Below are 26811 nucleotides of genomic sequence, written 5' to 3'. Positions count from 1 at the left end.
CGTGAATTGCTTACTTATAATCACCTAACGATAACAGTTAAGAAAATATTTACTAAAAAAACTAAAGTATAAAAAACGTAACATATAGGGACTATGGTGGTCTGCTTGAAACATGTAAGAATTACAGACTTGGTCAGGGAATGGTTGAAAATGTAAATTAAGACATTTGCCAGTTGGTCCGTGTATGCTCTGAGTACAGGTCCTGGTAATCCGTTTGGCCCTGCGGCCTGGTGAATGACCTGTTTAAAGGTATTACTCACATTGGCTACGCAGAGCGTGATCACACGGTCATCCGGAACAGCTGGTGCTCTGATGCATGCTTCAGTGTTGCTTTCCTCGAAGTGAGCACAAAAGGCATTTAACCCGTCTAGTAGGCTCGTGTCACTAGGCAGCTCGCGGCTGGGTTATTGACAGCACCAGCTGTTATTGACAAACAGACACACACCACCACCACTAGCCTTCCCAGAGGCTGTTCTGTCCATGCGTGGAAAACCAAACCAACTGTATATTATTCATGTCGACGTTCAGCCACGACTAAGTGAAAAATAAAAATCTTCAACTTAATTTTCAGACAACTTTAAGAGCATATACTTTCTTTATTGTTAAAAATCTACTTTAAAAGGTTGCTAGCCAACTAGCCTGCTAACTTTAAATTAGCACTGCATGAGTCAGCTAGTTGCTATCAACAGCTAGCTTACAGCTACATTAAAGTAAAACACAGTTTTGGAAACGCATAATGCCATCTAACCAGTTATCAAAGAATGTTAGCTACACTGAACAAATATAAATGCAACAACTTTAAAGATTTTACTGAGTTACAGTTCATGTAAGGAAATCAGTCAATTGAAATACATTCATTAAGCCCTAATCTATAGATTTCACATGACTGGGAATGCAGATATGCATCTGTTGGTCAGAGATAACAAAAAAAACAAAAAACAGGTAGGGGCTCAGAAAACCAGTCAATATCTGGTGATACTTCACGAGGCAAAAGGTGGTGTGACATTTCCACAGGATAGATTTGATCTGTTGATTGTGGCCTGTGGAATGTTGTCCCGCTGCTCTTCAATGGATGTGCAAAGTTGCTGGATATTGGCGGGAACTGGAACAGGCTGTCGTCTACACCAATCCAGAGCATCCCAAACATGCTCAATGGGTGACATGTCTGGTGAGTATGCAGGCCATGGGAAGAACTGGGACATTTTCAGCATACAGGAATTGTGTACAGATCCTTACGACATGGGTCAGTGCATTATCATGCTGAAACATGAGGTGATGGCGGCGGACAAATGGCACGACAATGAGCCTCAGGATCTTGTCAAGGTATCTTTGCATTATCTGCATTTCTAGGGAGTTTTTTCTAGCCACTTTGAGATATCAGCTGATGTACGAAGGGCTATATAAATAGGGGGATAAGGATGGAAGGACGGAGGGAGGGAGGAAGGAGGGGATAAGGACGGAAGGACGGAGGGAGGGAGGAAGGAGGGGATAAGGATGGAAGGACGGAGGGAGGGAGGAAGGAGGGGATAAGGATGGAAGGACGGAGGGAGGGAGGAAGGAGGGGATAAGGATGGAAGGACGGAAGGAGGGAGGGAGGAAGGAGGGGATAAGGACGGAAGGAGGGAGGGAGGAAGGGAAGGAGGGGATAAGGATGGAAGGACGGAGGGAGGGAGGAAGGAGGGGATAAGGATGGAAGGACGGAGGGAGGGAGGAAGGAGGGGATAAGGATGGAAGGAGGGAGGGAGGGAGGAAGGAGGGGATAAGGAAGGAGGGAGGGAGGAAGGGAAGGAGAGAGAGAGAACTAGAGGGGAATATAAAACCAGCAGTTATTAGTGAATGTTTATTGTTACGGTGCTTCTACACCTGCATTGCTGTTCTGGGGGGTTTTAGGCTGGGTTTCTGTACAGCACTTTGAGATATCAGCTGATGTACGAAGGGCTATATAAATACATTTGATTTGATCTCTGTGCATTCAAATTGCCATCAATAAATACAATTGTGTTTGTTGTCCGTAGCTTGTGCCGGCCCATACCATAACCCCACCGCCAGCCACCATGGGGCACTCTGTTCACAATGCTTAAGTCGGTAACGACGCCAAACCTCAGTCAGGTCAAGACCCTGGCGAGGACGACGAACATGCAGATGAGCTTCCCTGAGACAGTTTGTGCAGAAATTCTTTGGTTGTGCAAACCTACAGTTTCATCAGCTTGTCCAGGCGGCTGGTCTCAAAAGTCCTGGTTACATGTGATCTTCGGTTGTGAGACCAGCTGGATGTAGTGCGTACGGCCCAGTACATCACCGGGGCCAAGCTTCCTGCCATCCAGGACCTATATACTAGGCGGTGTCAGAGGAAGGCCCTAAAAATACCAGAGCGCCAAGTCTAGGTCCAAGAGGCTTCTAAACAGCTTCTACCCCCCCAAGCAATAAGACTCCAGAACAGCCAATCAAATGGCCACCCAGACTATTTGCATTACCCCCCCCCCCACCTTTACGCTGCTGCTACTCTCTGTTATTATCTATGCATAGTCACAATAATAACTCTACCCATGTGTACATATTACCTCGACACCGGTGCCCCCTCCACATTGACTCTGTACCGGTACCCCCTGTATATAGTCTCCACATTGACTCTGTACCGGTACCCCCTGTATATAGTCTCCACATTGACTCTGTACCGTAATACCCTGTATATAGCCTCCACATTGACTCTGTACCGTAACACCCTGTATATAGCCTCCACATTGACTCTGTACCGTAACACCCTGTATATAGTCTCCACATTGACTCTGTACCGGTACCCCCTGTATATAGTCTCCACATTGACTCTGTACCGGTACCCCCTGTATATAGTCTCCACATTGACTCTGTACCGGTACCCCCCTGTATATAGCCTCCACATTGACTCTGTACCGGTACCCCCTGTATATAGCCTCCACATTGACTCTATACCGGTACCCCCTGTATATAACCTCCACATTGACTCTGTACCGGTATCCCCTGTATATAGTCTCCACATTGACTCTGTACCGGTACCCCCTGTATATAGTCTCCACATTGACTCTGTACCGGTACCCCCTGTATATAGTCTCCACATTGACTCTGTACCGGTACCCCCCTGTATATAGCCTCCACATTGACTCTGTACCGGTACCCCCTGTATATAGCCTCCACATTGACTCTATACCGGTACCCCCTGTATATAACCTCCACATTGACTCTGTACCGGTATCCCCTGTATATAGTCTCCACATTGACTCTGTACCGGTACCCCCTGTATATAGCCTCCACATTGACTCTGTACCGGTACCCCATGTATATAGCCTCCACATTGACTCTGTACCGGTACCCCCTGTATATAGCCTCCACATTGAATCTGTACCGGTACCCCCTGTATATAGCCTCCACATTGACTCTGTACCGGTACCCCCTGTATATAGCTTCCACATTGACTCTGTACCGGTACCCCCTGTATATAGCCTCCACATTGACTCTGTACCGGTACCCCCTGTATATAGCTTCCACATTGACTCTGTACCGGTACCCCCTGTATATAGCCTCCACATTGACTCTGTACCGGTACCCCATGTATATAGCCTCCACATTGACTCTGTACCGGTACCCCCTGTATATAGCCTCCACATTGAATCTGTACCGGTACCCCCTGTATATAGCCTCCACATTGACTCTGTACCGGTACCCCCTGTATATAGCTTCCACATTGACTCTGTACCGGTACCCCCTGTATATAGCCTCCACATTGACTCTGTACCGGTACCCCCTGTATATAGCTTCCACATTGACTCTGTACCGGTACCCCCTGTATATAGCCTCCACGTTGACTCTGTACCGGTACCCCCTGTATATAGCCTCCACATTGACTCTGTACCGGTACCCCCTGTATATAGCTTCCACATTGACTCTGTACCGGTACCCCCTGTATATAGCTTCCACATTGACTCTGTACCGGTACCCCCTGTATATAGCCTCCACATTGACTCTGTACCAGTACCCCCTGTATATAGCCTCCACATTGACTCTGTACCGGTACCCCTTGTATATAGCCTCCACATTGACTCTGTACCGGTACCCCCTGTATATAGCCCCGCTATGGTTATTTACTGCTGCTCTTTAATGATATGTTATTCTTATCGCTTACTTCTTTTAAAAGGTATTTTCTTAAAACTGCATTGTTGGTTAAGGGTTTGTAAGTAGGCTTTTACTGTAAGGTCTACTAAACCTGTTCTATTCAGCCCATGTGACAAATACAATTTACATTGATTTGAGAAGGGGGGAGACCAGAGAGCAAGTAGCAGGTACAGATAAACCACTTCAAATCTTCTCGACTCTATAACAAAAGTACAAACAGGGCAAAAATACATGATCAAAAACAAATCTTAGAATCAACTATTAAAGACTACCAGAAGCCAGTGGATTCTCTAATTACATTGAATGAAACATAGGATAAAATACAAACCCTCCAACCCAAAAAGGTGTGGGGTGTTGATGGTATCCTAAATTAAATGATAAAACATACAGACCATAAATTCAAATTGGCTATTGTTAAACTACAACATTACCTGCAGCTCTGACAGATTCCCCAATACTTAGAACCAAGGCCTGATCACCCCAATACACTACCGGCTAAAACGGCCACTTCCCGCCACTTAGCAACACTAAAGATGTGACTGCTATTGCCACCTAGCAAAGCTAAAGATCTGGTTGCTACCTCCACCTAGTAACGCTAAAGAGCTGGTTGCCACCACCACCTAGCAAAGCTAAAGAGCTGGTTGCCACCTCCACCTAGCAACGCTAAAGAGCTGGTTGCCACCTCCACCTAGCAACGCTAAAGAGCTGGTTGCCACCTCCACCTAGCAACGCTAAAGAGCTGGTTGCCACCTCCACCTAGCAACGCTAAAGAGCTGGTTGCCACCTCCACCTAGCAACGCTAAAGAGCTGGTTGCCACCTCCACCTAGCAACGCTAAAGAGCTGGTTGCCACCTCCACCTAGCAAAGCTAAAGATCTGGTTGCCACCTCCACCTAGCAACGCTAAAGAGCTGGTTGCCACCTCCACCTTGCAAAGCTAAAGATCTGGTTGCCACCTCCACCTAGCAACGCTAAAGAGCTGGTTGCCACCTCCACCTAGCAACGCTAAAGAGCTGGTTGCCACCTCCACCTAGCAACGCTAAAGAGCTGGTTGCCACCTCCACCTAGCAACGCTAAAGAGCTGGTTGCCACCTCCACCTAGCAACGCTAAAGAGCTGGTTGCCACCTCCACCTAGCAATGCTAAAGAGCTGGTTGCCACCTCCACCTAGCAATGCTAAAGAGCTGGTTGCCACCTCCACCTAGCAACGCTAAAGAGCTGGTTGCCACCTCCACCTAGCAACGCTAAAGAGCTGGTTGCCACCTCCACCTAGCAAAGCTAAAGAGCTGGTTGCCACCTCCACCTAGCAACGCTAAAGAGCTGGTTGCCACCTCCACCTAGAAAAGCTAAAGATATCTGGCCCTAAACAGAGAGTACACGGTGGCAGAATACCTGACCACTGTGACTGAACCAAAATTAAGTAAATCCTTGTACAGACTCCGTGAGCATAGCCTTGCTATGGAGAGAGGCTGCCATAGATTGTCTTCTCTCGAGAGCCAGGTCTGCCCACAAAATGAGGTGGAAACTGAAATGCACTTCCTAACTTCCTGCCAAATATATGACCCGCACTTCTTAACTTCCTGCCAAATATATGACCTGCACTTCCTAACTTCCTGCCAAATATATGACCTGCACTTCCTAACTTCCTGCCAAATGTATGACCTACACTTCCTAACTTCCTGCCAAATGTATGACCTACACTTCCTAACTTCCTGCCAAATGTATGACCTACACTTCCTAACTTCCTGCCAAATGTATGACCTACACTTCCTAACTTCCTGCCAAATGTATGACCTACACTTCCTAACTTCCTGCCAAATGTATGACCTACACTTCCTAACTTCCTGCCAAATGTTTTTTGGTGATGTTTGTTTTGTGACTTCTCACTTTTGTTCATTTCAATTGAATTGGAAATGAAAACAAGTTTCCCATGCCAATGAAGCCCTTTGAACTGAATGGACAGAGAGAAAAAAGAGAGAATGTTGGGGGGCAGAGAGACAGAGGGAGGGAGGGAAGGTGTGCTGAAAAGTGATTCAATTCAGCCTGTATTTGACCATGATGATTTTAACTAGACTTACAACAACCCCCTCTGCGTCGTGAGAAAACATGTGCTCAGCTCCAAAATGGGCTGCTTGACAACTTCCAGTCCGAGTTCACAATAAAGGCCAGTTTACCATTTCCCACAATGCTTACCTAATTAGCCACTGATTGGCCTACCGGTGTGTGGGATTGTGGACAGGACAGCTCCTGTTACCCTGAGAGTCAGCATCTGTCCCAAATGGAACCATTTCCCTTAAATAGTGCACTACTTTAGACCAAGGCCCATAGGGCTCTGACCAATATTAGTGCACTATATAGGGAATAGGGTGCCATTTGGGGAACGTGGGAGGGGAGACTAATACCATTAGATCCCTGCAGTCATATGAGTCATAGACCGCTGTGTGCCAATCGCCCTCCTCTCCTCGTCATACCCACTTCCCCTCCTCCTCCCCGAGACAGGAAGACATTGATCCGTAGTCTAATTAACCCTGAAGATCAAACAGCAGTGATCAGACACACCACGTGGGCTCTACTTCTCTCTCTCTCTCTTTGGTTCCTCTGTCTCGGCGTCTTCACCCCTGTTTCTCTCCGTCTCTCTCCTCTTACCCTCACTCACTTCTGTCTTTCTATCTCGCTCTCAGTATGACGCCATAGACTGTACTAGTTGAATGACTCTATATACTGACTCTATAGACTGTACTAGTTGTATGACTCTATAGACTATCAGTTGTATGACTCTATATACTGACTCTATAGACTGTACTAGTTGAATGACTCTATAGACTGACTCTATAGACTGTACTAGTTGAATGACTATATACTGTACTAGTTGTATAACTGTATAGACTGTACTAGTTGTATAACTCTATAGACTGTACTAGTTGAATGACTCTATAGACTATCAGTTGTATGGCTCTATATACTGACTCTATAGACTGTACTAGTTGTATAACTCTATAGACTGTACTAGTTGAATGACTCTATAGACTGTACTAGTTGAATGACTCTATAGACTGACTCTATAGACTATCAGTTGTATGGCTCTATATACTGACTCTATAGACTGTACTAGTTGTATGACTCTATAGACTGTACTAGTTGAATGACTCTATAGACTGACTCTATAGACTATCAGTTGTATGACTCTATAGACTATCAGTTGTATGACTCTATATACTGACTCTATAGACTGTACTAGTTGAATGACTCTATAGACTGTACTAGTTGAATGACTCTATAGACTGACTCTATAGACTATCAGTTGTATGGCTCTATATACTGACTCTATAGACTGTACTAGTTGTATGACTCTATAGACTGTACTAGTTGAATGACTCTATAGACTGTACTAGTTGTACTAGTTGCATGACTGTATAGACTATCAGTTGTATGACTCTATATACTGACTCTATAGACTGTACTAGTTGTATGACTCTATAGACTGTACTAGTTGAATGACTCTATAGACTGACTCTATAGACTGTACTAGTTGAATGACTATATACTGTACTAGTTGTATGACTCTATAGACTGTACTAGTTGTATGACTCTATAGACTGTACTAGTTGTATGACTCTATAGACTGACTCTATAGACTGTACTAGTTGTATGACTCTATAGACTGTACTAGTTGTATGACTCTATAGACTGTACTAGTTGAATGACTCTATAGACTGTACTAGTTGAATGACTCTATAGACTGTACTAGTTGAATGACTCTATAGACTGTACTAGTTGTACTAGTTGCATGACTCTATAGACTATCAGTTGTATGACTCTATATACTGACTCTATAGACTGTACTAGTTGAATGACTCTATATACTATCAGTTGTATGACTCTATATACTGACTCTATAGACTGTACTAGTTGTATGACTCTATAGACTGTACTAGTTGAATGACTCTATAGACTGTACTAGTTGAATGACTCTATAGACTGTACTAGTTGAATAACTATAGAATGTACTAGTTGTACGACTCTATAGACTGTACTAGTTGTATGACTCTATAGACTGTACGAGTTGAATGACTCTATAGACTGTACTAGTTGAATGACTCTATAGACTATCAGTTGTATGACTATATACTGACTCTATAGACTGTACGAGTTGAATGACTCTATAGACTATCAGTTGTATGACTCTATATACTGACTCTATAGACTGTACTAGTTGAATAACTATAGAATGTACTAGTTGTACGACTCTATAGACTGTACTAGTTGTATGACTATAGACTGTACTAGTTGAATGACTCTATAGACTGTACTAGTTGAATAACTATAGACTGTACTAGTCGTATGACTCTATAGACTGTACTAGTCGTATGACTCTATAGACTGTACTAGTTGTATGACTATAGACTGTACTAGTTGAATGACTCTATAGACTGTACTAGTTGAATAACTATAGACTGTACTAGTTGTATGACTATAGACTGTACTAGTTGTATGACTCTATAGACTGTACTAGTTGAATAACTATAGACTGTACTAGTTGAATGACTCTATAGACTGTACTAGTTGTATGACTCTATAGACTGTACTAGTTGTATGACTCTATAGACTGTACTAGTTGTATGACTCTATAGACTGTACTAGTTGAATGACTCTATAGACTATCAGTTGTATGACTCTATATACTGACTCTATAGACTGTACTAGTTGAATGACTCTATAGACTGTACTAGTTGAATAACTATAGAATGTACTAGTTGTACGACTATATAGACTGTACTAGTTGTATGACTATAGACTGTACTAGTTGTATGACTCTATAGACTGTACTAGTTGAATAACTATAGAATGTACTAGTTGTATGACTCTATAGACTGTACTAGTTGTATGACTATAGACTGTACTAGTTGTATGACTCTATAGACTGTACTAGTTGAATAACTATAGACTGTACTAGTTGTATGACTCTATAGACTATCAGTTGTATGACTCTATAGACTGTACTAGTTGTATGACTCTATAGACTGTACTAGTTGTATGACTCTATAGACTGTACTAGTTGTATGACTCTATAGACTGTACTAGTTGTATGACTCTATAGAATGTACTAGTTGTACGACTCTATAGACTGTACTAGTTGTACGACTCTATAGACTGTACTAGTTGAATGACTATAGACTGCACTAGTTGTATGACTCTATAGACTGTACTAGTTGTATGACTCTATAGACTGTACTAGTTGTATGACTCTATAGACTGTACTAGTTGAATGACTCTATAGACTGTACTAGTTGTATGACTCTATAGACTGTACTAGTTGAATAACTCTATAGACTGTACTAGTTGTATGACTCTATAGACTGTACTAGTTGTATGACTCTATAGACTGTACTAGTTGAATAACTCTATAGACTGTACTAGTTGTATGACTCTATAGACTGTACTAGTTGAATAACTCTATAGACTGTACTAGTTGTACGACTCTATAGTCCGGCTGGCCCCAGAGTGACTTACCCTGAACTTGTACTTGGTGCTCCTGTGCAGGTTCTTGACAGTGCAGGATAGCTCATCACCATCATAGCTGGGTTGGAAGCCATAACCCTGGGGAGAATGAGGGGGGACAAAGACCAGTTGAGCAAAAAGCAAGTCCATCTTAAAATACAAACACTGTCTGATACACGCAGAAACATTTAAAGGGACAAGAATAGAATTCAAGCCATGTCTCTTTATGGCAGTACAGCTTCAAGGTTTAGAGTAATGTTAGCTGATGTCATATGACTGACTGACTGACCCGTAGCTCGTCCTCATCAGTATGTAATGTCATGACTGATCCGTACCCCGTCTTCATCAGTATGTAATGTCATGACTGACTGAGCCGTACCTCGTCCTCATCAGTATGTAATGTCATGACTGACCCGTACCTCGTCCTCATCAGTATGTAATGTCATGACTGACTGACCCGTACCTCGTCCTCATCAGTATGTAATGTCATGACTGATCCGTACCCCGTCTTCATCAGTATGTAATGTCATGACTGACCCGTACCTCGTCCTCATCAGTATGTAATGTCATGACTGACTGACCCGTACCTCGTCCTCATCAGTATGTAATGTCATGACTGACTGACCCGTACCTCGTCCTCATCAGTATGTAATGTCATGACTGACTGACCCGTACCACATCCTCATCAGTATGTAATGTCATGACTGACCCATACCTCATCAGTATGTAATGTCATGACTGACCCGTACCTCGTCCTCATCAGTATGTAATGTCATGACTGACTGACCAGTACCCCATCCTCATCAGTATGTAATGTCATGACTGATCCGTACCTCGTCCTCATCAGTATGTAATGTCATGACTGACTGACCAGTACCCCATCCTCATCAGTATGTAATGTCATGACTGACCCATACCTCGTCCTCATCAGTATGTAATGTCATGACTGACCCGTACCTCGTCCTCATCAGTATGTAATGTCATGACTGACTGACCCGTACCACATCCTCATCAGTATGTAATGTCATGACTGACACGTACCTTGTCCTCATCAGTATGTAATGTCATGACTGACCCGTAGCTCGTCCTCATCAGTATGTAATGTCATGACTGACTGACCCGTACCACATCCTCATCAGTATGTAATGTCATGACTGATCCGTACCTCGTCCTCATCAGTATGTAATGTCATGACTGACTGACCCGTACCTCGTCCTCATCAGTATGTAATGTCATATGACTGACTGACCCGTACCTCGTCCTCATCAGTATGTAATGTCATGACTGACCCGTACCTCGTCCTGATCAGTATGTAATGTCATGACTGACTGACCCGTACCTCGTCCTCATCAGTATGTAATGTCATGACTGATCCGTACCTCGTCCTCATCAGTATGTAATGTCATGACTGACTGACCCGTACCCCATCCTCATCAGTATGTAATGTCATGACTGATCCGTACCTCGTCCTCATCAGTATGTAATGTCATGACTGACTGACCCGTACCTCGTCCTCATCAGTATGTAATGTCATGACTGACCCGTACCTCGTCCTCATCAGTATGTAATGCCATGACTGACTGACCCGTACCCCATCCTCATCAGTATGTAATGTCATGACTGACTGACCCTTACCTCGTCCTCATCAGTATGTAATGTCATGACTGACTGACCCGTACCCCATCCTCATCAGTATGTAATGTCATGACTGATCCGTACCTCGTCCTCATCAGTATGTAATGTCATATGACTGACCCGTACCTCGTCCTCATCAGTATGTAATGTCATGACTGACACGTAGCTCGTCCTCATCAGTATGTAATGTCATGACTGACTGACCCGTACCTCGTCCTCATCAGTATGTAATGTCATGACTGACCCGTACCTCGTCCTCATCAGTATGTAATGTCATGACTGACTGACTCGTACCCCATCCTCATCAGTATGTAATGTCATGACTGACCCGTACTCTGTCTTCATCAGTATGTAATGTCATGACTGACTGACCCGTACCTCGACATTACATACTGATGAGGACATGACTGACCCGTACCACATCCTCATCAGTATGTAATGTCATGACTGACCCGTACCCTGTCTTCATCAGTATGTAATGTCATGAATGATCCGTACCTCGTCCTCATCCATCTCCAGGCTGTAGAAGATATCGTCCTCCTTGGGGGAAGTGGAGGGTCTCTGCCAGGTCAGACACAACCAGGTCACCCCTGCCTTCACCAGCTCTGGAGGGAGGGGCGGGGAGGGTACGCTGCACGAGGTATACAGGTCCACTGTCTCAGAGAACTCACTAACAGAGAGGAAAGAAAACCCAAAAGACAAAAGAGGGGGATGAGAGTTGTTTGGAGAGAGGGGAGAGAAGGAGAGAGAGAAGGAGAGCGAGAAGGAGAGAGAGAAGGAGAGAGAGGGAGAGAGAGGGAGAGAGAGGGAGAGAGAGAAGGAGAGAGAGAAGAAGAGGAGAGAGAGAGGGAGAGAGAGTGGAGGAGAGAGGACAGGAAGGAGGAGACAGTACTTGGCCCGTAGAGACACTATTTGACCCGTAGAGACAGTACGTGGCCCGTAGAGACAGTACGTGGCCCGTCATCACTGTGTCCAGGAGAAAATAGCGTTGAGTTAGCCACGTACCTTATACCCATGTCGTTTTTGGCTGCGAGGCGGAAGGAGTATCTTGAAGCTGGAGAGAGCTTGGTGACTCGATACTGCTTCTGAGGTCCATAGTAACACTGCTCATAACCCCCGGTCCCCTTCCCCTCGTCCCACTGGAGCGTGTAGTTCTGGATTTTGGAGCCGTTGTCACACGGGGCCTGTGGAAGCACGACATCTTGATTACTCTCAATTAACATCCCATTCATTCCAGGCCCAGTGGTACACACACACACACACACACACACACACACACACACTAACAGAAATCTGACATAGTACAGCATCCACTGTGCTGTTGAACCCCACAACAGTTACAGCATATTGTTTTTACAAAAGCATGAATAGGCTCTACAAAAAGGTACAGTACCTTCCACTGGAGGACGAGGGTGCTGCTCTTGGAGCCACTGGCCTTTCTGGGGGGACAGGGGGGGTCTGGTTCGCAGCTCCGGGTGGTGAAGGCTACTGCCTCCGACGGACTGCCGCGTAAACACTGCCCTGAACACACGGCCAGGACCCTGGAGAGAGAGACAGAGTGCACTACTTTTGACAAGAGACATTATGGACAGACAGCTGTACGGTTGATTAGAGCACACAGACAGACAGCTGTACGGTTGATTAGAGCACACAGACAGACAGACAGCTGTATGGTTGATTAGAGCACACAGACAGACAGCTGTACGGTTGATTAGAGCACACAGACAGACAGCTGTACGGTTGATTAGAGCACACAGACAGACAGCTGTACAGTTGATTAGAGCACAGACAGACAGACAGCTGTACGGTTGATTAGAGCACACAGACAGACAGCTGTACGGTTGATTAGAGCACACAGAGAGACAGCTGTACGGTCGATTAGAGCACACAGACAGACAGCTGTACGGTTGATTAGAGCACACAGACAGACAGCTGTATGGTTGATTAGAGCACAGACAGAGACAGCTGTACGGTTGATTAGCGCACACAGACAGACAGCTGTACGGTCGATTAGAGCACACAGACAGACAGCTGTACGGTTGATTAGAGCACAGACAGACAGACGGCTGTATGACTGATCACAGCACACAGAGGGGCCCTGAACAGTAGTTGTACCAACCTGACGTGGTAGTCTGTTGCTGGCCTCAGGTCTTCTAAAGTTACACTTAGTTGTTCACCACTGGTACAGGAGAGGAGAGAGAAAACCCCCATCAGAGGAAACAGGGGAGACATTTAGTACCACATCATTTCAGTAGGGAACGACAGTCCATTGGCATGCAGGATAGCCAAGGATGACGCGCAAACCAGCACACAAACACACACGGCATCCCTACCTGTACATGCTGAGGATGACGTGCAAACCAGCACACAAACACACACGGCATCCCTACCTGTACATGCTGAGGATGACGTGCAAACCAGCACACAAACACACACGGCATCCCTACCTGTACATGCTGGTGTACTTCCCGTCCTTGCCGCTGTAGGAGATGGACACATCGTAACTGAGAGGCTCCAGGGAGGGGCTGACCCCCTCTCCCTCTGCCCTGCTGGGGGCCACCCAGCTCAACACTGCCCCTTTGGCCTGGATGTCTGTCACCTGGAGGGTTACACAAGACGGAATCAGCCGAGGTTCAGGATTAGAGAAATATGTATCTGTTGCTCACTACTAATTAGTGTCCTTCAGAAGAAAAACGACCAGATTCTCAGCAAACTGACTAAACAAAAGGGAAGGGTGAAAGTCTAATGCATTAAACTCCTTTACAGAGCAAATCCACAGCAGCAACCAACGGCAAAACATCTTCAATATTTTCTGCATAGCCTTCGTCAGGGAGTACAAAGTAGAGATAGTAGGGCTAGTAGAGATAGTAGGGCTAGTAGAGATAGTAGGGCTAGTAGAGATAGTAGGGCTAGTAGAGATAGTAGGGCTAGTAGAGATAGATAGATAGTAGGGCTAGTAGAGATAGTAGGGCCGGTAGAGATAGATAGATAGTCAGGCTAGTAAGAGATAGTAGGGCCGGTAGAGATAGATAGATAGATAGTAGGGCTAGTAGAGATAGTAGGGCTAGTAGAGATAGTAGGGCTAGTAGAGATAGTAGGGCTAGTAGAGATAGTAGGGCTAGTAGAGATAGTAGGGCTAGTAGAGATAGTAGGGCTAGTAGAGATAGATAGATAGTAGGGCTAGTAGAGATAGTAGGGCTAGTAGAGATAGTAGGGCTAGTAGAGATAGTAGGGCTAGTAGAGATAGATAGATAGTAGGGCTAGTAGAGATAGTAGGGCTAGTAGAGATAGTCAGGCTAGTAGAGATAGATAGATAGATAGTAGGGCTAGTAGAGATAGTAGGGCTAGTAGGGCTAGTAGAGATAGTAGGGCTAGTAGAGATAGTAGGGCCAGTAGAGATAGTAGGAACGGTAGAGATAGTAGGGCCAGTAGAGATAGTAGGGCCGGTAGAGATAGTAGGGCTAGTAGGGCAGGTAGAGATAGTAGGGCTAGTAGAGATAGTAGGGCTAGTAGAGATAGTAGGGCTAGTAGAGATAGATAGATAGTAGGGCTAGTAGAGATAGTAGGGCTAGTAGAGATAGTAGGGCTAGTAGGGCTAGCAGAGATAGTAGGGCTAGTAGAGATAGTAGGGCTAGTAGAGATAGTAGGGCTAGTAGAGATAGTAGGGCTAGTAGAGATAGATAGATAGTCAGGCTAGTAAGAGATAGTAGGGCCGGTAGAGATTTTTTTTTTATTTTTTTTTATTTTACCTTTTATTTAACCAGGCAAGTCAGTTAAGAACAAATTCTTATTTTCAATGACGGCCTGGGAACAGTGGGTTAACTGCCTGTTCAGGGGCAGAACGACAGATTTGTACCTTGTCAGCTCGGGGGTTTGAACTCGCAACCTTCCGGTTACTAGTCCAACGCTCTAACCACTAGGCTACCCTGCCGCGAGATAGATAGATAGTAGGGCTAGTAGAGATAGTAGGGCTAGTAGAGATAGTAGGGCTAGTAGAGATAGTAGGGCTAGTAGAGATAGTAGGGCTAGTAGAGATAGTAGGGCTAGTAGAGATAGATAGATAGTAGGGCTAGTAGAGATAGTAGAGCTAGTAGAGATAGTAGGGCTAGTAGAGATAGTAGGGCTAGTAGAGATAGATAGATAGTAGGGCTAGTAGAGATAGTAGGGCTAGTAGAGATAGTCAGGCTAGTAGAGATAGATAGATAGATAGTAGGGCTAGTAGAGATAGTAGGGCTAGTAGGGCTAGTAGAGATAGTAGGGCTAGTAGAGATAGTAGGGCCAGTAGAGATAGTAGGAACGGTAGAGATAGTAGGGCCAGTAGAGATAGTAGGGCCGGTAGAGATAGTAGGGCTAGTAGGGCAGGTAGAGATAGTAGGGCTAGTAGAGATAGTAGGGCTAGTAGAGATAGTAGGGCTAGTAGAGATAGATAGATAGTAGGGCTAGTAGAGATAGTAGGGCTAGTAGAGATAGTAGGGCTAGTAGGGCTAGCAGAGATAGTAGGGCTAGTAGAGATAGTAGGGCTAGTAGAGATAGTAGGGCTAGTAGGGCAGGTAAAGATAGTAGGGCTAGTAGAGATAGTAGGGCTAGTAGAGATAGTAGGGCTAGTAGAGATAGATAGATAGTAGGGCTAGTAGGGCAGGTAGCGGTAGATAGAAGGGCTAGTAGAGATAGTAGAGCTAGTAGAGATAGTAGGGCTAGTAGGGCAGGTAGAGATAGATAGATAGTAGGGCTAGTAGAGATAGTAGGGCTAGTAGAGATAGTAGAGATAGTAGGGCAGGTAGAGATAGTAGGGCTAGTAGAGATAGTAGGGCTAGTAGAGATAGATAGATAGTCAGGTTAGTAAGAGATAGTAGGGCCGGTAGAGATAGAAGGGCTAGTAGAGATAGTAGGGCTAGTAGAGATAGTAGGGCTAGTAGAGATAGTAGGGCTAGTAGGGCTAGTAGAGATAGTAGGGCTAGTAGGCCAGGTAGAGATAGTAGGGCTAGTAGAGATAGTAGGGCAGGTAGAGATAGTAGGGCAAGTAGAGCTAGTAGGGCTAATAGAGATAGATAGATAGTAGGGCTAGTAGAGATAGTAGGGCTAGTAGAGATAGTAGGGCTAGTAGAGAAAGTAGGGCTAGTAGGGCAGGTAGAAATAGATAGATAGTAGGGCTAGTAGAGATAGTAGGGCAGGTAGAGATAGTAGGGCCGGTAGAGATAGTAGGGCCGGTATCATATACTGACAGGAAGTCCGGAACAGTTCACTACATGGAAGAACGCAATCAACCCCTGTCTGTCTGTCTGTCCTCCACCTCACCTCTGTCTGTGTAGTGTCTACCCACTGAGCTGGGGCCAGTATGTCTCACAGGAGGAGAATACTACCCCCCCCTTCATCCTCTCTCTCCATCTCTAAACCTCCCCATCTCTCTCTCCATCTCTAAACCTCCCCATCTCTCTCTCCATCTCTAAACCTTCCCCATCTCTCTCTCCATCTCTAAACCTTCCCCATCTCTCTCTCCAAACCTCCCCCATCTCTCTCTCCAAACCTCCCCCACCTCTCCCTCCAAACCTCCCCCACCTCTCCCTCCAAACCTCCCCCATCTCTCTCCATCTCCAAACCTCCCCCATCTCTCTCCATCTCCAAACCTCCCCCTCACTCTCTCCATCTCCAAACCTCCCCCTCACTCTCTCCATCTCCAAACCTCCCCCATCTCTCTCCATCTCCAAACCTCCCCCATCTCTCTCCATCTCCAAACCTCCCCCACCTCTCTCCATCTCCAAACCTCCCCCATCTCTCTCCATCTCCAAACCTCCCCCTCACTCTCTCTCTCCATCTCCAAACCTCCCCCTCACTCTCTCCATCTCCAAACCTCCCCCTCACTCTCTCCAAACCTCCCCCTCACTCTCTCCATCTCCAAACCTCCCCCTCACTCTCTCCATCTCCAAACCTCCCCCTCACTCTCTCCATCTCCAAACCTCCCCCTCACTCTCTCCATCTCCAAACCTCCCCCTCACTCTCTCCATCTCCAAACCTCCCCCATCTCTCTCTCCAAACCTCCCCCATATCTCTCTCCAAACCTCCCCCATCTCTCTCTCCAAACCTCCCCCATCTCTCTCTCCAAACCTCCCCCATCTCTCTCTCCAAACCTCCCCCATCTCTCTCTCCAAACCTCCCCCATCTCTCTCCAAACCTCCCCATCTCTCTGTCAAATGTTTTGGTACTTTACATGGGTCTGACATTAGACATTGATGACAGAGACAGGCATGATGACGAGAATCATCTCATACAAGGTTCAATACATTCTATTTCCAGTTCTCATCCAACAGCTGGAGCTTGCCAGGTTATTAAACAAAGGCTTGGACTTGCGTCCCAAATGGCACCCTATCTGGTCAAAAGTAGTACACTACATAGGGAATAGGGTGCCAATTGGGATGCAAGTCTGTGACTGCACCAGACTAATCCTGCATGGTACGAAGGAAGGAAAAGTGGTTCTTCATTAGAGCTTTGATCTGCTCCAGCACCTTAAAATAAATCAGATTCAGAACAGAAAGACATTAGGCCTACTCATTGACTCCAACATGATTAGGGTAAAATCTCCACTCGTAATCCAACAAAAAGACCAGTTAAGTCCTCATCAGATCAGACATCAATAGCATTACCTCCGCTGTCCTGTAGCCAACAACTCCTCTGTCCTGTAGCAAACACCTCCTCTGTCCTGTAGCAAACACCTCCTCTGTCCTGTAGCCAACACCTCCTCTGTCCTGTAGCCAACACCTCCTCTGTCCTGTAGCCAACACCTCCTCTGTCCTGTAGCCAACACCTCCTCTGTCCTGTAGTGTCCTGTAGCCAACACCTCCTCTGTCCTGTAGCCAACACCTCCTCCATACCTCCTCTGTTCTGTAGCTAATACCTCCTCCATACCTCCTCTGTTCTGTAGCTAATACCTCCTCCGTTCTGTAGCTAATACCTCCTCCGTTCTGTAGCTAATACCTCCTCCGTTCTGTAGCTAATACCTCCTCTGTTCTGTAGCTAATACCTCCTCCGTTCTGTAGCTAATACCCCCTCCGTTCTGTAGCTAATACCTCCTCCGTTCTGTTGCTAATACCTCCTCTGTTCTGTAGCTAATACCTCCTCCATACCTCCTCCGTTCTGTAGCTAATACCTCCTCTGTTCTGTAGCTAATACCTCCTCCGTTCTGTAGCTAATACCTCCTCCGTTCTGTAGCTAATACCTCCTCCGTTCTGTAGCTAATACCTCCTCCGTTCTGTAGCTAATACCTCCTCCGTTCTGTAGCTAATACCTCCTCCGTTCTGTAGCTAATACCTCCTCTGTTCTGTAGCTAATACCTCCTCCATACCTCCTCCGTTCTGTAGCTAATACCTCCTCCGTTCTGTAGCTAATACCTCCTCCGTTCTGTAGCTAATACCTCCTCCGTTCTGTAGCTAATACCTCCTCCATACCTCCTCAGTTCTGTAGCTAATAACTGGTCCGTTCTGTAGTTCTGTAGCAGTCAGCTACCCCTGCCCTTCTCCTGACCTACCACCCCACAGTCAGCTAACTCTGCCCCCTTCCTGACCTACCACCGCCCAGACAAGTACCCCTGCCCCTCCATGCAACCACCCCCCATTCAGCTACCCCGGCCCCCCCACCCTACCACCCCCAGTCAGCAATCCCCCCCATCCTACCAACCCCCCAGTCAGCAACCCCCCATATCCTACCAACCCCCCAGTCAGCTACCCCCCATATCCTACTAATCCCCCAGCCAGCTACCCCCCATATCCTACCAATCCCCCAGTCAGCTACCCCCCATCCTACCACCCCCAGTCAGCAATCCCCCCTTATCCTACCACCCCCAGTCAGCAAACCCCTCTATCCAACCACCCCCCCTATCTAACCCCCCCAGTCAGCCAACCCCATCCAACACCCCCCAGTCAGCTACACCCCCCTATCCAATACCCTCCCAGTCAGCTACCTCCTACCATCAACACCCTCCAGTCAGCTACCCTCCCCCCATTCAACACCCCCCAGTCAGCTCACCCCCCCATCCAACACCCCCCAGTCAGCTACCCCCACCCAGTCAGCTACCCTCCCAGTCAGCTACCTCCCCCAATCAACATCCCCCAGTCAGCTACCCCCACCCATCCAAAACCCCCGAGTCAGCTACCCTACCCCACCCCCCAATCAGCTAACCCCCCATCCAACACCCCCCAATCAGCTAACCCCCATCCAACACCCCCCAATCAGCTAACCCCCCTGTCCTGCCACCCCCCAATCAGCTAACCCCCAATAAGCTAACCACAATCAGCTAACCCCCCTGTGCTGCCACCCCCCAATCAGCTAACCCCCAATCAGCTAACCCCCAATCAGCTAACCCCCCTGTCCTGCCACCCCCCAGTCAGCTAACCCTCAGTCAGCTAACCCCCTGTCCTGCCACCCCCCCAGTCAGCTAACCCCCAATCAGCTAACCCCCAATCAGCTAACCCCCAATCAGCTAACCCCCAATCAGCTAACCCCCCTGTCCTGCCACCCCCCAGTCAGCTAACCCCCAGTCAGCTAACCGCCCTGTCCAGCCACCCCTCAGTCAGCTACCCCCCTGTCCTTCCACCCCCCAGTCAGCTAACCCCCATCCAACACCCCCCCCTGTCAGCTACCCCCACCCATCCAACACCCCCCAGTCAGCTACCCTCCCAGTCAGCTACCTCCCCCATCAACACCCCCCAGTCAGCTACCCCCACCCATCCAAAACCCCCCAGTCAGCTACCCTACCCCACCCCCCAATCAGCTAACCCCCCAATCAGCTAACCCCCCATCCAACACCCCCCAATCAGCTAACCCCCATCCAACACCCCCCCATCCAACACCCCCCAATCAGCTAACCCCCCTGTCCTGCCACCCCCCAATCAGCTAACCCCCAATCAGCTAACCCCAATCAGCTAACCCCCTGTGCTGCCACCCCCCAATCAGCTAACCCCCAATCAGCTAACCCTCAATCAGCTAACCCCCCCTGTCCTGCCACCCCCCAGTCAGCTAACCCCCTGTCCTGCCACCCCCCCAGTCAGCTAACCCCCAATCAGCTAACCCCCAATCAGCTAACCCCCCTGTCCTTCCACCCCCCAGTCAGCTAACCCCCAATCAGCTAACCCCCCTGTCCTGCCACCCCCCAGTCAGCTAACCCTCAGTCAGCTAACCCCCTGTCCTGCCACCCCCCCAGTCAGCTAACCCCCAATCAGCTAACCCCCAATCAGCTAACCCCCAATCAGCTAACCCCCAATCAGCTAACCCCCAATCAGCTAACCCCCCTGTCCTGCCACCCCCCAGTCAGCTAACCCCCAGTCAGCTAACCGCCCTGTCCAGCCACCCCTCAGTCAGCTACCCCCCTGTCCTTCCACCCCCCAGTCAGCTAACCCCCATCCAACACCCCCCCCTGTCAGCTACCCCCACCCATCCAACACCCCCCAGTCAGCTACCCTCCCAGTCAGCTACCTCCCCCATCAACACCCCCCAGTCAGCTACCCCCACCCATCCAAAACCCCCCAGTCAGCTACCCTACCCCACCCCCCAATCAGCTAACCCCCCAATCAGCTAACCCCCCATCCAACACCCCCCAATCAGCTAACCCCCCATCCAACACCCCCCAATCAGCTAACCCCCATCCAACACCCCCCCATCCAACACCCCCCAATCAGCTAACCCCCCTGTCCTGCCACCCCCCAATCAGCTAACCCCCAATCAGCTAACCCCAATCAGCTAACCCCCTGTGCTGCCACCCCCCAATCAGCTAACCCCCAATCAGCTAACCCTCAATCAGCTAACCCCCCCTGTCCTGCCACCCCCCAGTCAGCTAACCCCCTGTCCTGCCACCCCCCCAGTCAGCTAACCCCCAATCAGCTAACCCCCCTGTCCTTCCACCCCCCAGTCAGCTAACCCCCAGTCAGCTAACCGCCCTGTCCTGCCACCCCTCAGTCAGCTACCCCCCTGTCCTTCCACCCCCCAGTCAGCTAACCCCCATCCAAAACCCCCCTGTCCTGCCACCCCCCAGTATTATATTATTTCACTTAGTATTATTACTATTATTGTAATATTGTTTCATTCACTTCTCTGTGACCTACATTGTCGGAGCTCCGAGCAGAAGAATTTCACCCTACCCTGCAATTACATCTGCGGCCATTGTGCATGAAATATTATGGTATGTAAAGTCCATGATATGAAAGACAAGACACAGAGAGAGACACTCACCACTGGTTTACTGACAGTGTTCAACAGGGCCTGTAGGAGCTGAGCCTCTTTATCCATGTCTAGAAGGAGACACACAGAAGAAATTACGATATTAAGTTATGCAATTTTTACGCACAAAAAAAAAAAAACATTCATCATACACATGTTAATCCCAGGGTAACAGGCAGGTCCATTCATGTACAGTCAAAACTCTTCTCTGTCCTGGAACCCCAACGGTGGGACCAGCTTCCCCCTTGATGCAAGGACAGCAGAGTCACTACCCACTAGCGCCGACTAAGATGATAACTTTTTTATTGAGGGGAAAACATGTACTTCACTACGACTGTGATGTGGTTGTCTCACCTCGCCATCTTAAGATGAAAGATAAAAGTCACCCTGGATAAGAGAGTCTACTAAAATAATTAAAATGACACTAAGCTACAGGACTGTTATGCGAGCACAGACTGGAATAGGTTCCGGGATTCTTCCGATGGCATTGAGAAGTACACCACACATCAGTCACTGGCTTCAACAATAAGTACGTCGATGATGTTGTCCCCACAGTGACCGTACGTACATACCTCAACCAGAAAGCAATGGATTTACAGGCAACATCCACACTGAGTTAAAGGGTAGAGCTGCCAATCTCAAGGAGCAGGACTCTATCAAATCAAATCAAATGTATTTACATAGCCCTTCATACATCAGCTGATATCTCAAAGTGCTGTACATAAACCCAGCCTAAAACCCCAAACAGAAAACAATGCAGGTGTAGAAGCACGGAAGCTAATCCGGGAAGCTTGTAAGAAATCTGGCTTTGCCCTCCGACATCAAACAGGCAAAGCGTCAATACAGGACTATGATTGAATCGTACTACGCCGGGTCCGACGCTCGTCGGATGTGGCTTCAAACTTTTAGAGACTACAAAGGGCAAGTAACACTGAAACATGCATGAGAGCATCAGCTGTTCCAGACGACTGTGATCACGCTCTCCGTAGCCGATGTGAGTAAGACCTTTAAACAGGTCAACATTCTCAAGGACGCAGGGCCAGACGGATTACCAGGACGTGTACTGCGAGCATGCGCTGACAAACTGGCAAGTGTCTTCACTGACATTTTCAATCTCTCCCTGTCTGAGTCTGTAATACCAACATGTTTCAAGCAGACCACCATATTCCCTGTGCCCAACAACACTAACCTGCATAAATGACTACTGACCCGTAGCACTCACATCAGTAGCTATTAAGTGCTTTGAAAGGCTGGTCATGGCTCACATCAACACCATTATCCCAGAAACTCTAGACCCACTCCAATTTGCATACCGCCCCAACAGATCCACAGATAATGCAATCTCTATGGCACTCTACACTGCCCTTTCCCACCTGGACAAAAGGAACACCTACAGCTGAAGTCAGAAGTTTAAATATATTTGGCTAAGGTGTATGTAAACTCCGTTTTTCACAATTCCTGACATTTAATCCGAGTAAAAATTCCCCGTCTTAGCTCAGTTAGGATCACCACTTTATTTTTACAGTGTGAAATGTCAGAATAAAAGTAGAGAGAATTATTTATTTCAGCTTTTTATTTATTTCATCACATTCCCAGTGGGTCAGAAGTTTACATGCACTAAATTAGTATTTGGTAGCATTGCCTTTCAATTGTTTAAATTGGGTCAAATGTTTCAGGTAGCCTTCCACAAGCTTCCCACAATAAGTTGGGTGAATTTTGGCCCATTCCTCCTGACAGAGCTGGTGTAATGTTCTATAGGATTGAGGTCAGGGCTTTGTGATGGCCACTCCAATACCTTGACATTGTTGTCCTTAAGCCATTTTGCCACAACTTTGAAAGTATGCTTGGGGTCATTGTTCATTTTGAAGACCCATTTACGACCAAGCTTTAACTTCCTGGCTGTCTTCTTGAGATGTTGCTTCCATATATCCACATAATTTTCCTGCATCATGATGCCATCTATTTTGTGAAGTGAACCAGTCCCTCCTGCAGAAAAGCACCTCACAACATGATGCTGCCACCCCTGTGCTTCACGGTTGGGATGGTGTTCTTCTTGCAAGCCTCCCCCTTTTTCCTCCAAACATAACGATGGTCATTATGGCCAAAGAGTTCTATTTTTGTTTCATCAGACCAGAGGACATATCTCCAAAAAGTATGATCTTTGTCCCCATGTGCAGTTGCAAACCGATTAGTGGCTTCTTCCTTGCTGAGCGGCCTTTCAGGTTATGTCGATATAGGACTCGTTTAACTGTGGATATAGACACTTTTGTACCTGTTTCCTCCAGCCTCTTCACAAGGTCCTTTGCTGTTGTTCTGGGATTGATTTGCCCTTTTCGCACCAAAGTATGTTCATCTCTAGGAGACAGAATGGGTCTCCTTCCTGAGCGGTATGACGGCTGCGTGGTCCCATGGTGTTTATAATTGCGTACTATTGTTTATACAGATTAACGTGGTACCTTCAGGCGTTTGGAAATTGCTCCCAAGGATGAAGGGTCTAAAATTTTGTTTCTGAGGTCTTGGCTGATTTCTTTTGATTTTCCCATGATGTCAAGCAATGAGGCAGAGTTTGAAGGTAGGCCTTGAAATACATCCACAGGTACACCTCCAATTGATTCAAATTATGTCAATTCGCCTATCAGAAGCATCTAAAGCCATGACATCATTTTCTGGAATTTAGCAAGCTGTTTAAAGGCACAGTCAACTTAGTGTATGTAAACTTCTGACCCACTGGAATTGTGATACAAGTGAAATAATCTGTCTGTAGAAAATTGTTGGAAAAATTACTTGTGTCATGCACAAAGTAGATGTCCTAACCGACTTGCAAGAACCGACTAACAAGAAATGTGGTGTGGTTGAAAAACTGGTTTTAATAGGGTAAAGCCCTGGGGGATCCCAACAGCTGAGTGTTGGTGATCTGGTTACTGGTGTTGGTGATCTGGTTACTGGTGTTGGTGATCTGGTTACTCACTGACACATTGCGTTCGGTTCTGATATAAAAGTAAACGACGCATCAAAGTTATTCTATTCAATCTACTTCAATAATGTATAATTATTAATTACGCTACTAATAAAATGGATAGTAATATGACAGAATGCCTGGGGACTCTCATTTCCACCAGAGAGTAACGGCTAATGTGATTGGATGAGTAACGGTTAATGTGATTGGATGAGTAACGGTTAATGTGATTGGATGAGTAACGGTTAATGTGATTGGATGAGTAACGGTTAATGTGATTGGATGTTAATTATTTGACGAGGCTACCTGTATTTGACATTGTGTTGTTATTTCGCTGAACACTAGATGGTTTAATTTCATTTTTTGGCAGTGAAACTCAGACGAGAGAGAGAAGAAGGAAAAAAAAAAAGTTACAAAAAATTGCGAATGACATTTTTATTTGGTGTACCCCTGACGGCTCGTACCCCCAGTTTGGGAATACCTGGTGTAATGGAATGTATGTCCTTGTGTGGTTTTGTGGATTTTTTTTTACTTATGCAGGCGTCATAGCCAGTCATAAAATAACACAGTACATGTCACAACAGGTCCAAATATACAGTGCATTGCACTTTTTCCACCACTGCCCCTTGTCCCAACCCCTGACCCAGCCCTTGTTCCTGTCCCAGCCCCTGGTCCCAACCCCTGACCCAGACCCTGTTCCTGTCCCAGCCCCTGGTCCAAACCCCTGTTCCTGTCCCAGCCCCTGGTCCTCTCCTTCAGCTTAAATAGCCACCCCTCGGGCCACTGGCCCTCCTTACCTCCAGGTTCTTTCTCCATCTGCTTGGCGGTGGTGCTGGTCTGTCCCAGTTCAGCCTCCAGCCCCTTCCCTCCTCCAACCACCCCATTGTAGATACTGTCCATGGAGGGGGGGCTGCTTCGACTCTTCTGCGGCGAGGGAGGGGGGCTGTCCTTCATCTGACCACCTCCTCCTCCTCCTCTCTCTCCCCCTTGCCGCTCCTTGAGCTTTTTCTGCAGACGCTCGTAGGTCTTGCTGGCCCTTTCGTCGCGGTGGACGAACGGCGGCGGGCGTCCGTGTGGGGAATGAGAATCTGCCGAGACTGGGAGGAGACCAGACACACAGGAATGAGAATCTGCCGAGACTGGGAGGAGACCAGACACACAGAGACACTTAGACATGCAGAACAGGTATGTACAGACACACAGGAATGAGAATCTGCTGAGACTGGGAGGAGACCAGACACACAGACACTTAGACACACAGAACAGGTATGTACAGACACACAGAGACACGCAGACACGCAGAACAGGTATGTACAGACACACAGAGACACTCAGACATGCAGAACAGGTATGTACAGACACACAGGAATGAGAATCTGAGACCAGACACACGCAGAACAGGTATGTACAGACACACACACAGAGCCTTCAGACAGCATTCATACCCCTTGACTTATTCCACATTACAGGGTTACAGCCGGAATTTAAAATGGATTCAATTCAATTGAGATTTGTCTTGAGTCAATAAGTACACAACCCCTTTTGTTTATGTCAAGCCTAAATAAGTTGAGTAAAAAATGTGCTTAACAAATCACATAATAAGGTGTATGGACTCGGTGTGCAATAATAATGCTTAATATGATTTTTGTCATGACTACCTCATCTCTGTACCCCCACAGACAATTATCTGTAAGGTCCCTCAGGCGAGCAGTGAATTTCAAACACAGATTTAACCACAAAGACCAGGAGAGTTTTCCAATGCCTCAAAAAATTAAGGGTAGATGGGTAAATATAAAGCAGACATAAAATATCCCTTTGAACATGGTGAAGTTATTAATTACACTTTGGATGGTGTATCAATACATCCAGTCACTACAAACATACAGGCGTCCTTCCTAACTCAGTTGCCGGAGAGGAAGGAAACCACTCAGGGATTTCACCATGGAGGTCAATGATAACTTTAGAACAGTTACAGAGTTTAATGGCTGTGATAGGAGAAAACGGAGGATGGATCAACAACATTGTAGTTACTCCACAATACGAACCTAAATGACAGAGTGAAAAAAAGGAAGCCTGTATAGAATACAAATATTCAACAACAACAACAAAAAATTGTCCTGAATACAAAGTCAAATCAAATCAAATCAAATTTATTTATATAGCCCTTCGTACATCAGCTGATATCTCAAAGTGCTGTACAGAAACCCAGCCTAAAACCCCAAACAGCAAGCAATGCAGGTGTAGAAGCACGGTGGCTAGGAAAAACTCCCTAGAAAGGCCAAAACCTAGGAAGAAACCTAGAGAGGAACCAGGCTATGTGGGGTGGCCAGTCCTCTTCTGGCTGTGCCGGGTGGAGATTATAACAAAACATGGTC

At 46.7% G+C, this 26811-nt stretch overlaps 1 protein-coding gene across 2 annotated transcripts in view; it reads right to left on the bottom strand.

Moving 5' to 3' along the window:
* LOC139386095 (fibronectin type III domain containing 3A) overlaps positions 1-26811 on the bottom strand; it is a 165062-nt gene that overhangs the window by 43603 nt on the left and 94648 nt on the right. For both annotated transcript variants that reach the window (XM_071131517.1, XM_071131518.1), the window contains 8 exons: positions 25234-25533; positions 21493-21551; positions 13725-13876; positions 13397-13456; positions 12671-12818; positions 12283-12461; positions 11776-11947; positions 9655-9741 (listed from right to left, as the gene is read on the bottom strand). In XM_071131517.1, the coding sequence (XP_070987618.1) occupies positions 9655-9741; positions 11776-11947; positions 12283-12461; positions 12671-12818; positions 13397-13456; positions 13725-13876; positions 21493-21551; positions 25234-25533 (1157 nt within the window). The remainder of the gene's footprint in view (positions 1-9654; positions 9742-11775; positions 11948-12282; positions 12462-12670; positions 12819-13396; positions 13457-13724; positions 13877-21492; positions 21552-25233; positions 25534-26811) is intronic.

This window comes from Oncorhynchus clarkii, chromosome 27, assembly GCF_045791955.1.
Source record: "Oncorhynchus clarkii lewisi isolate Uvic-CL-2024 chromosome 27, UVic_Ocla_1.0, whole genome shotgun sequence".
Classification (NCBI taxonomy): Eukaryota; Metazoa; Chordata; class Actinopteri; order Salmoniformes; family Salmonidae; genus Oncorhynchus; species Oncorhynchus clarkii.
Note: the sequence above shows the minus strand (reverse complement) of the source record. Positions and strands in the feature narration are given on the sequence as shown.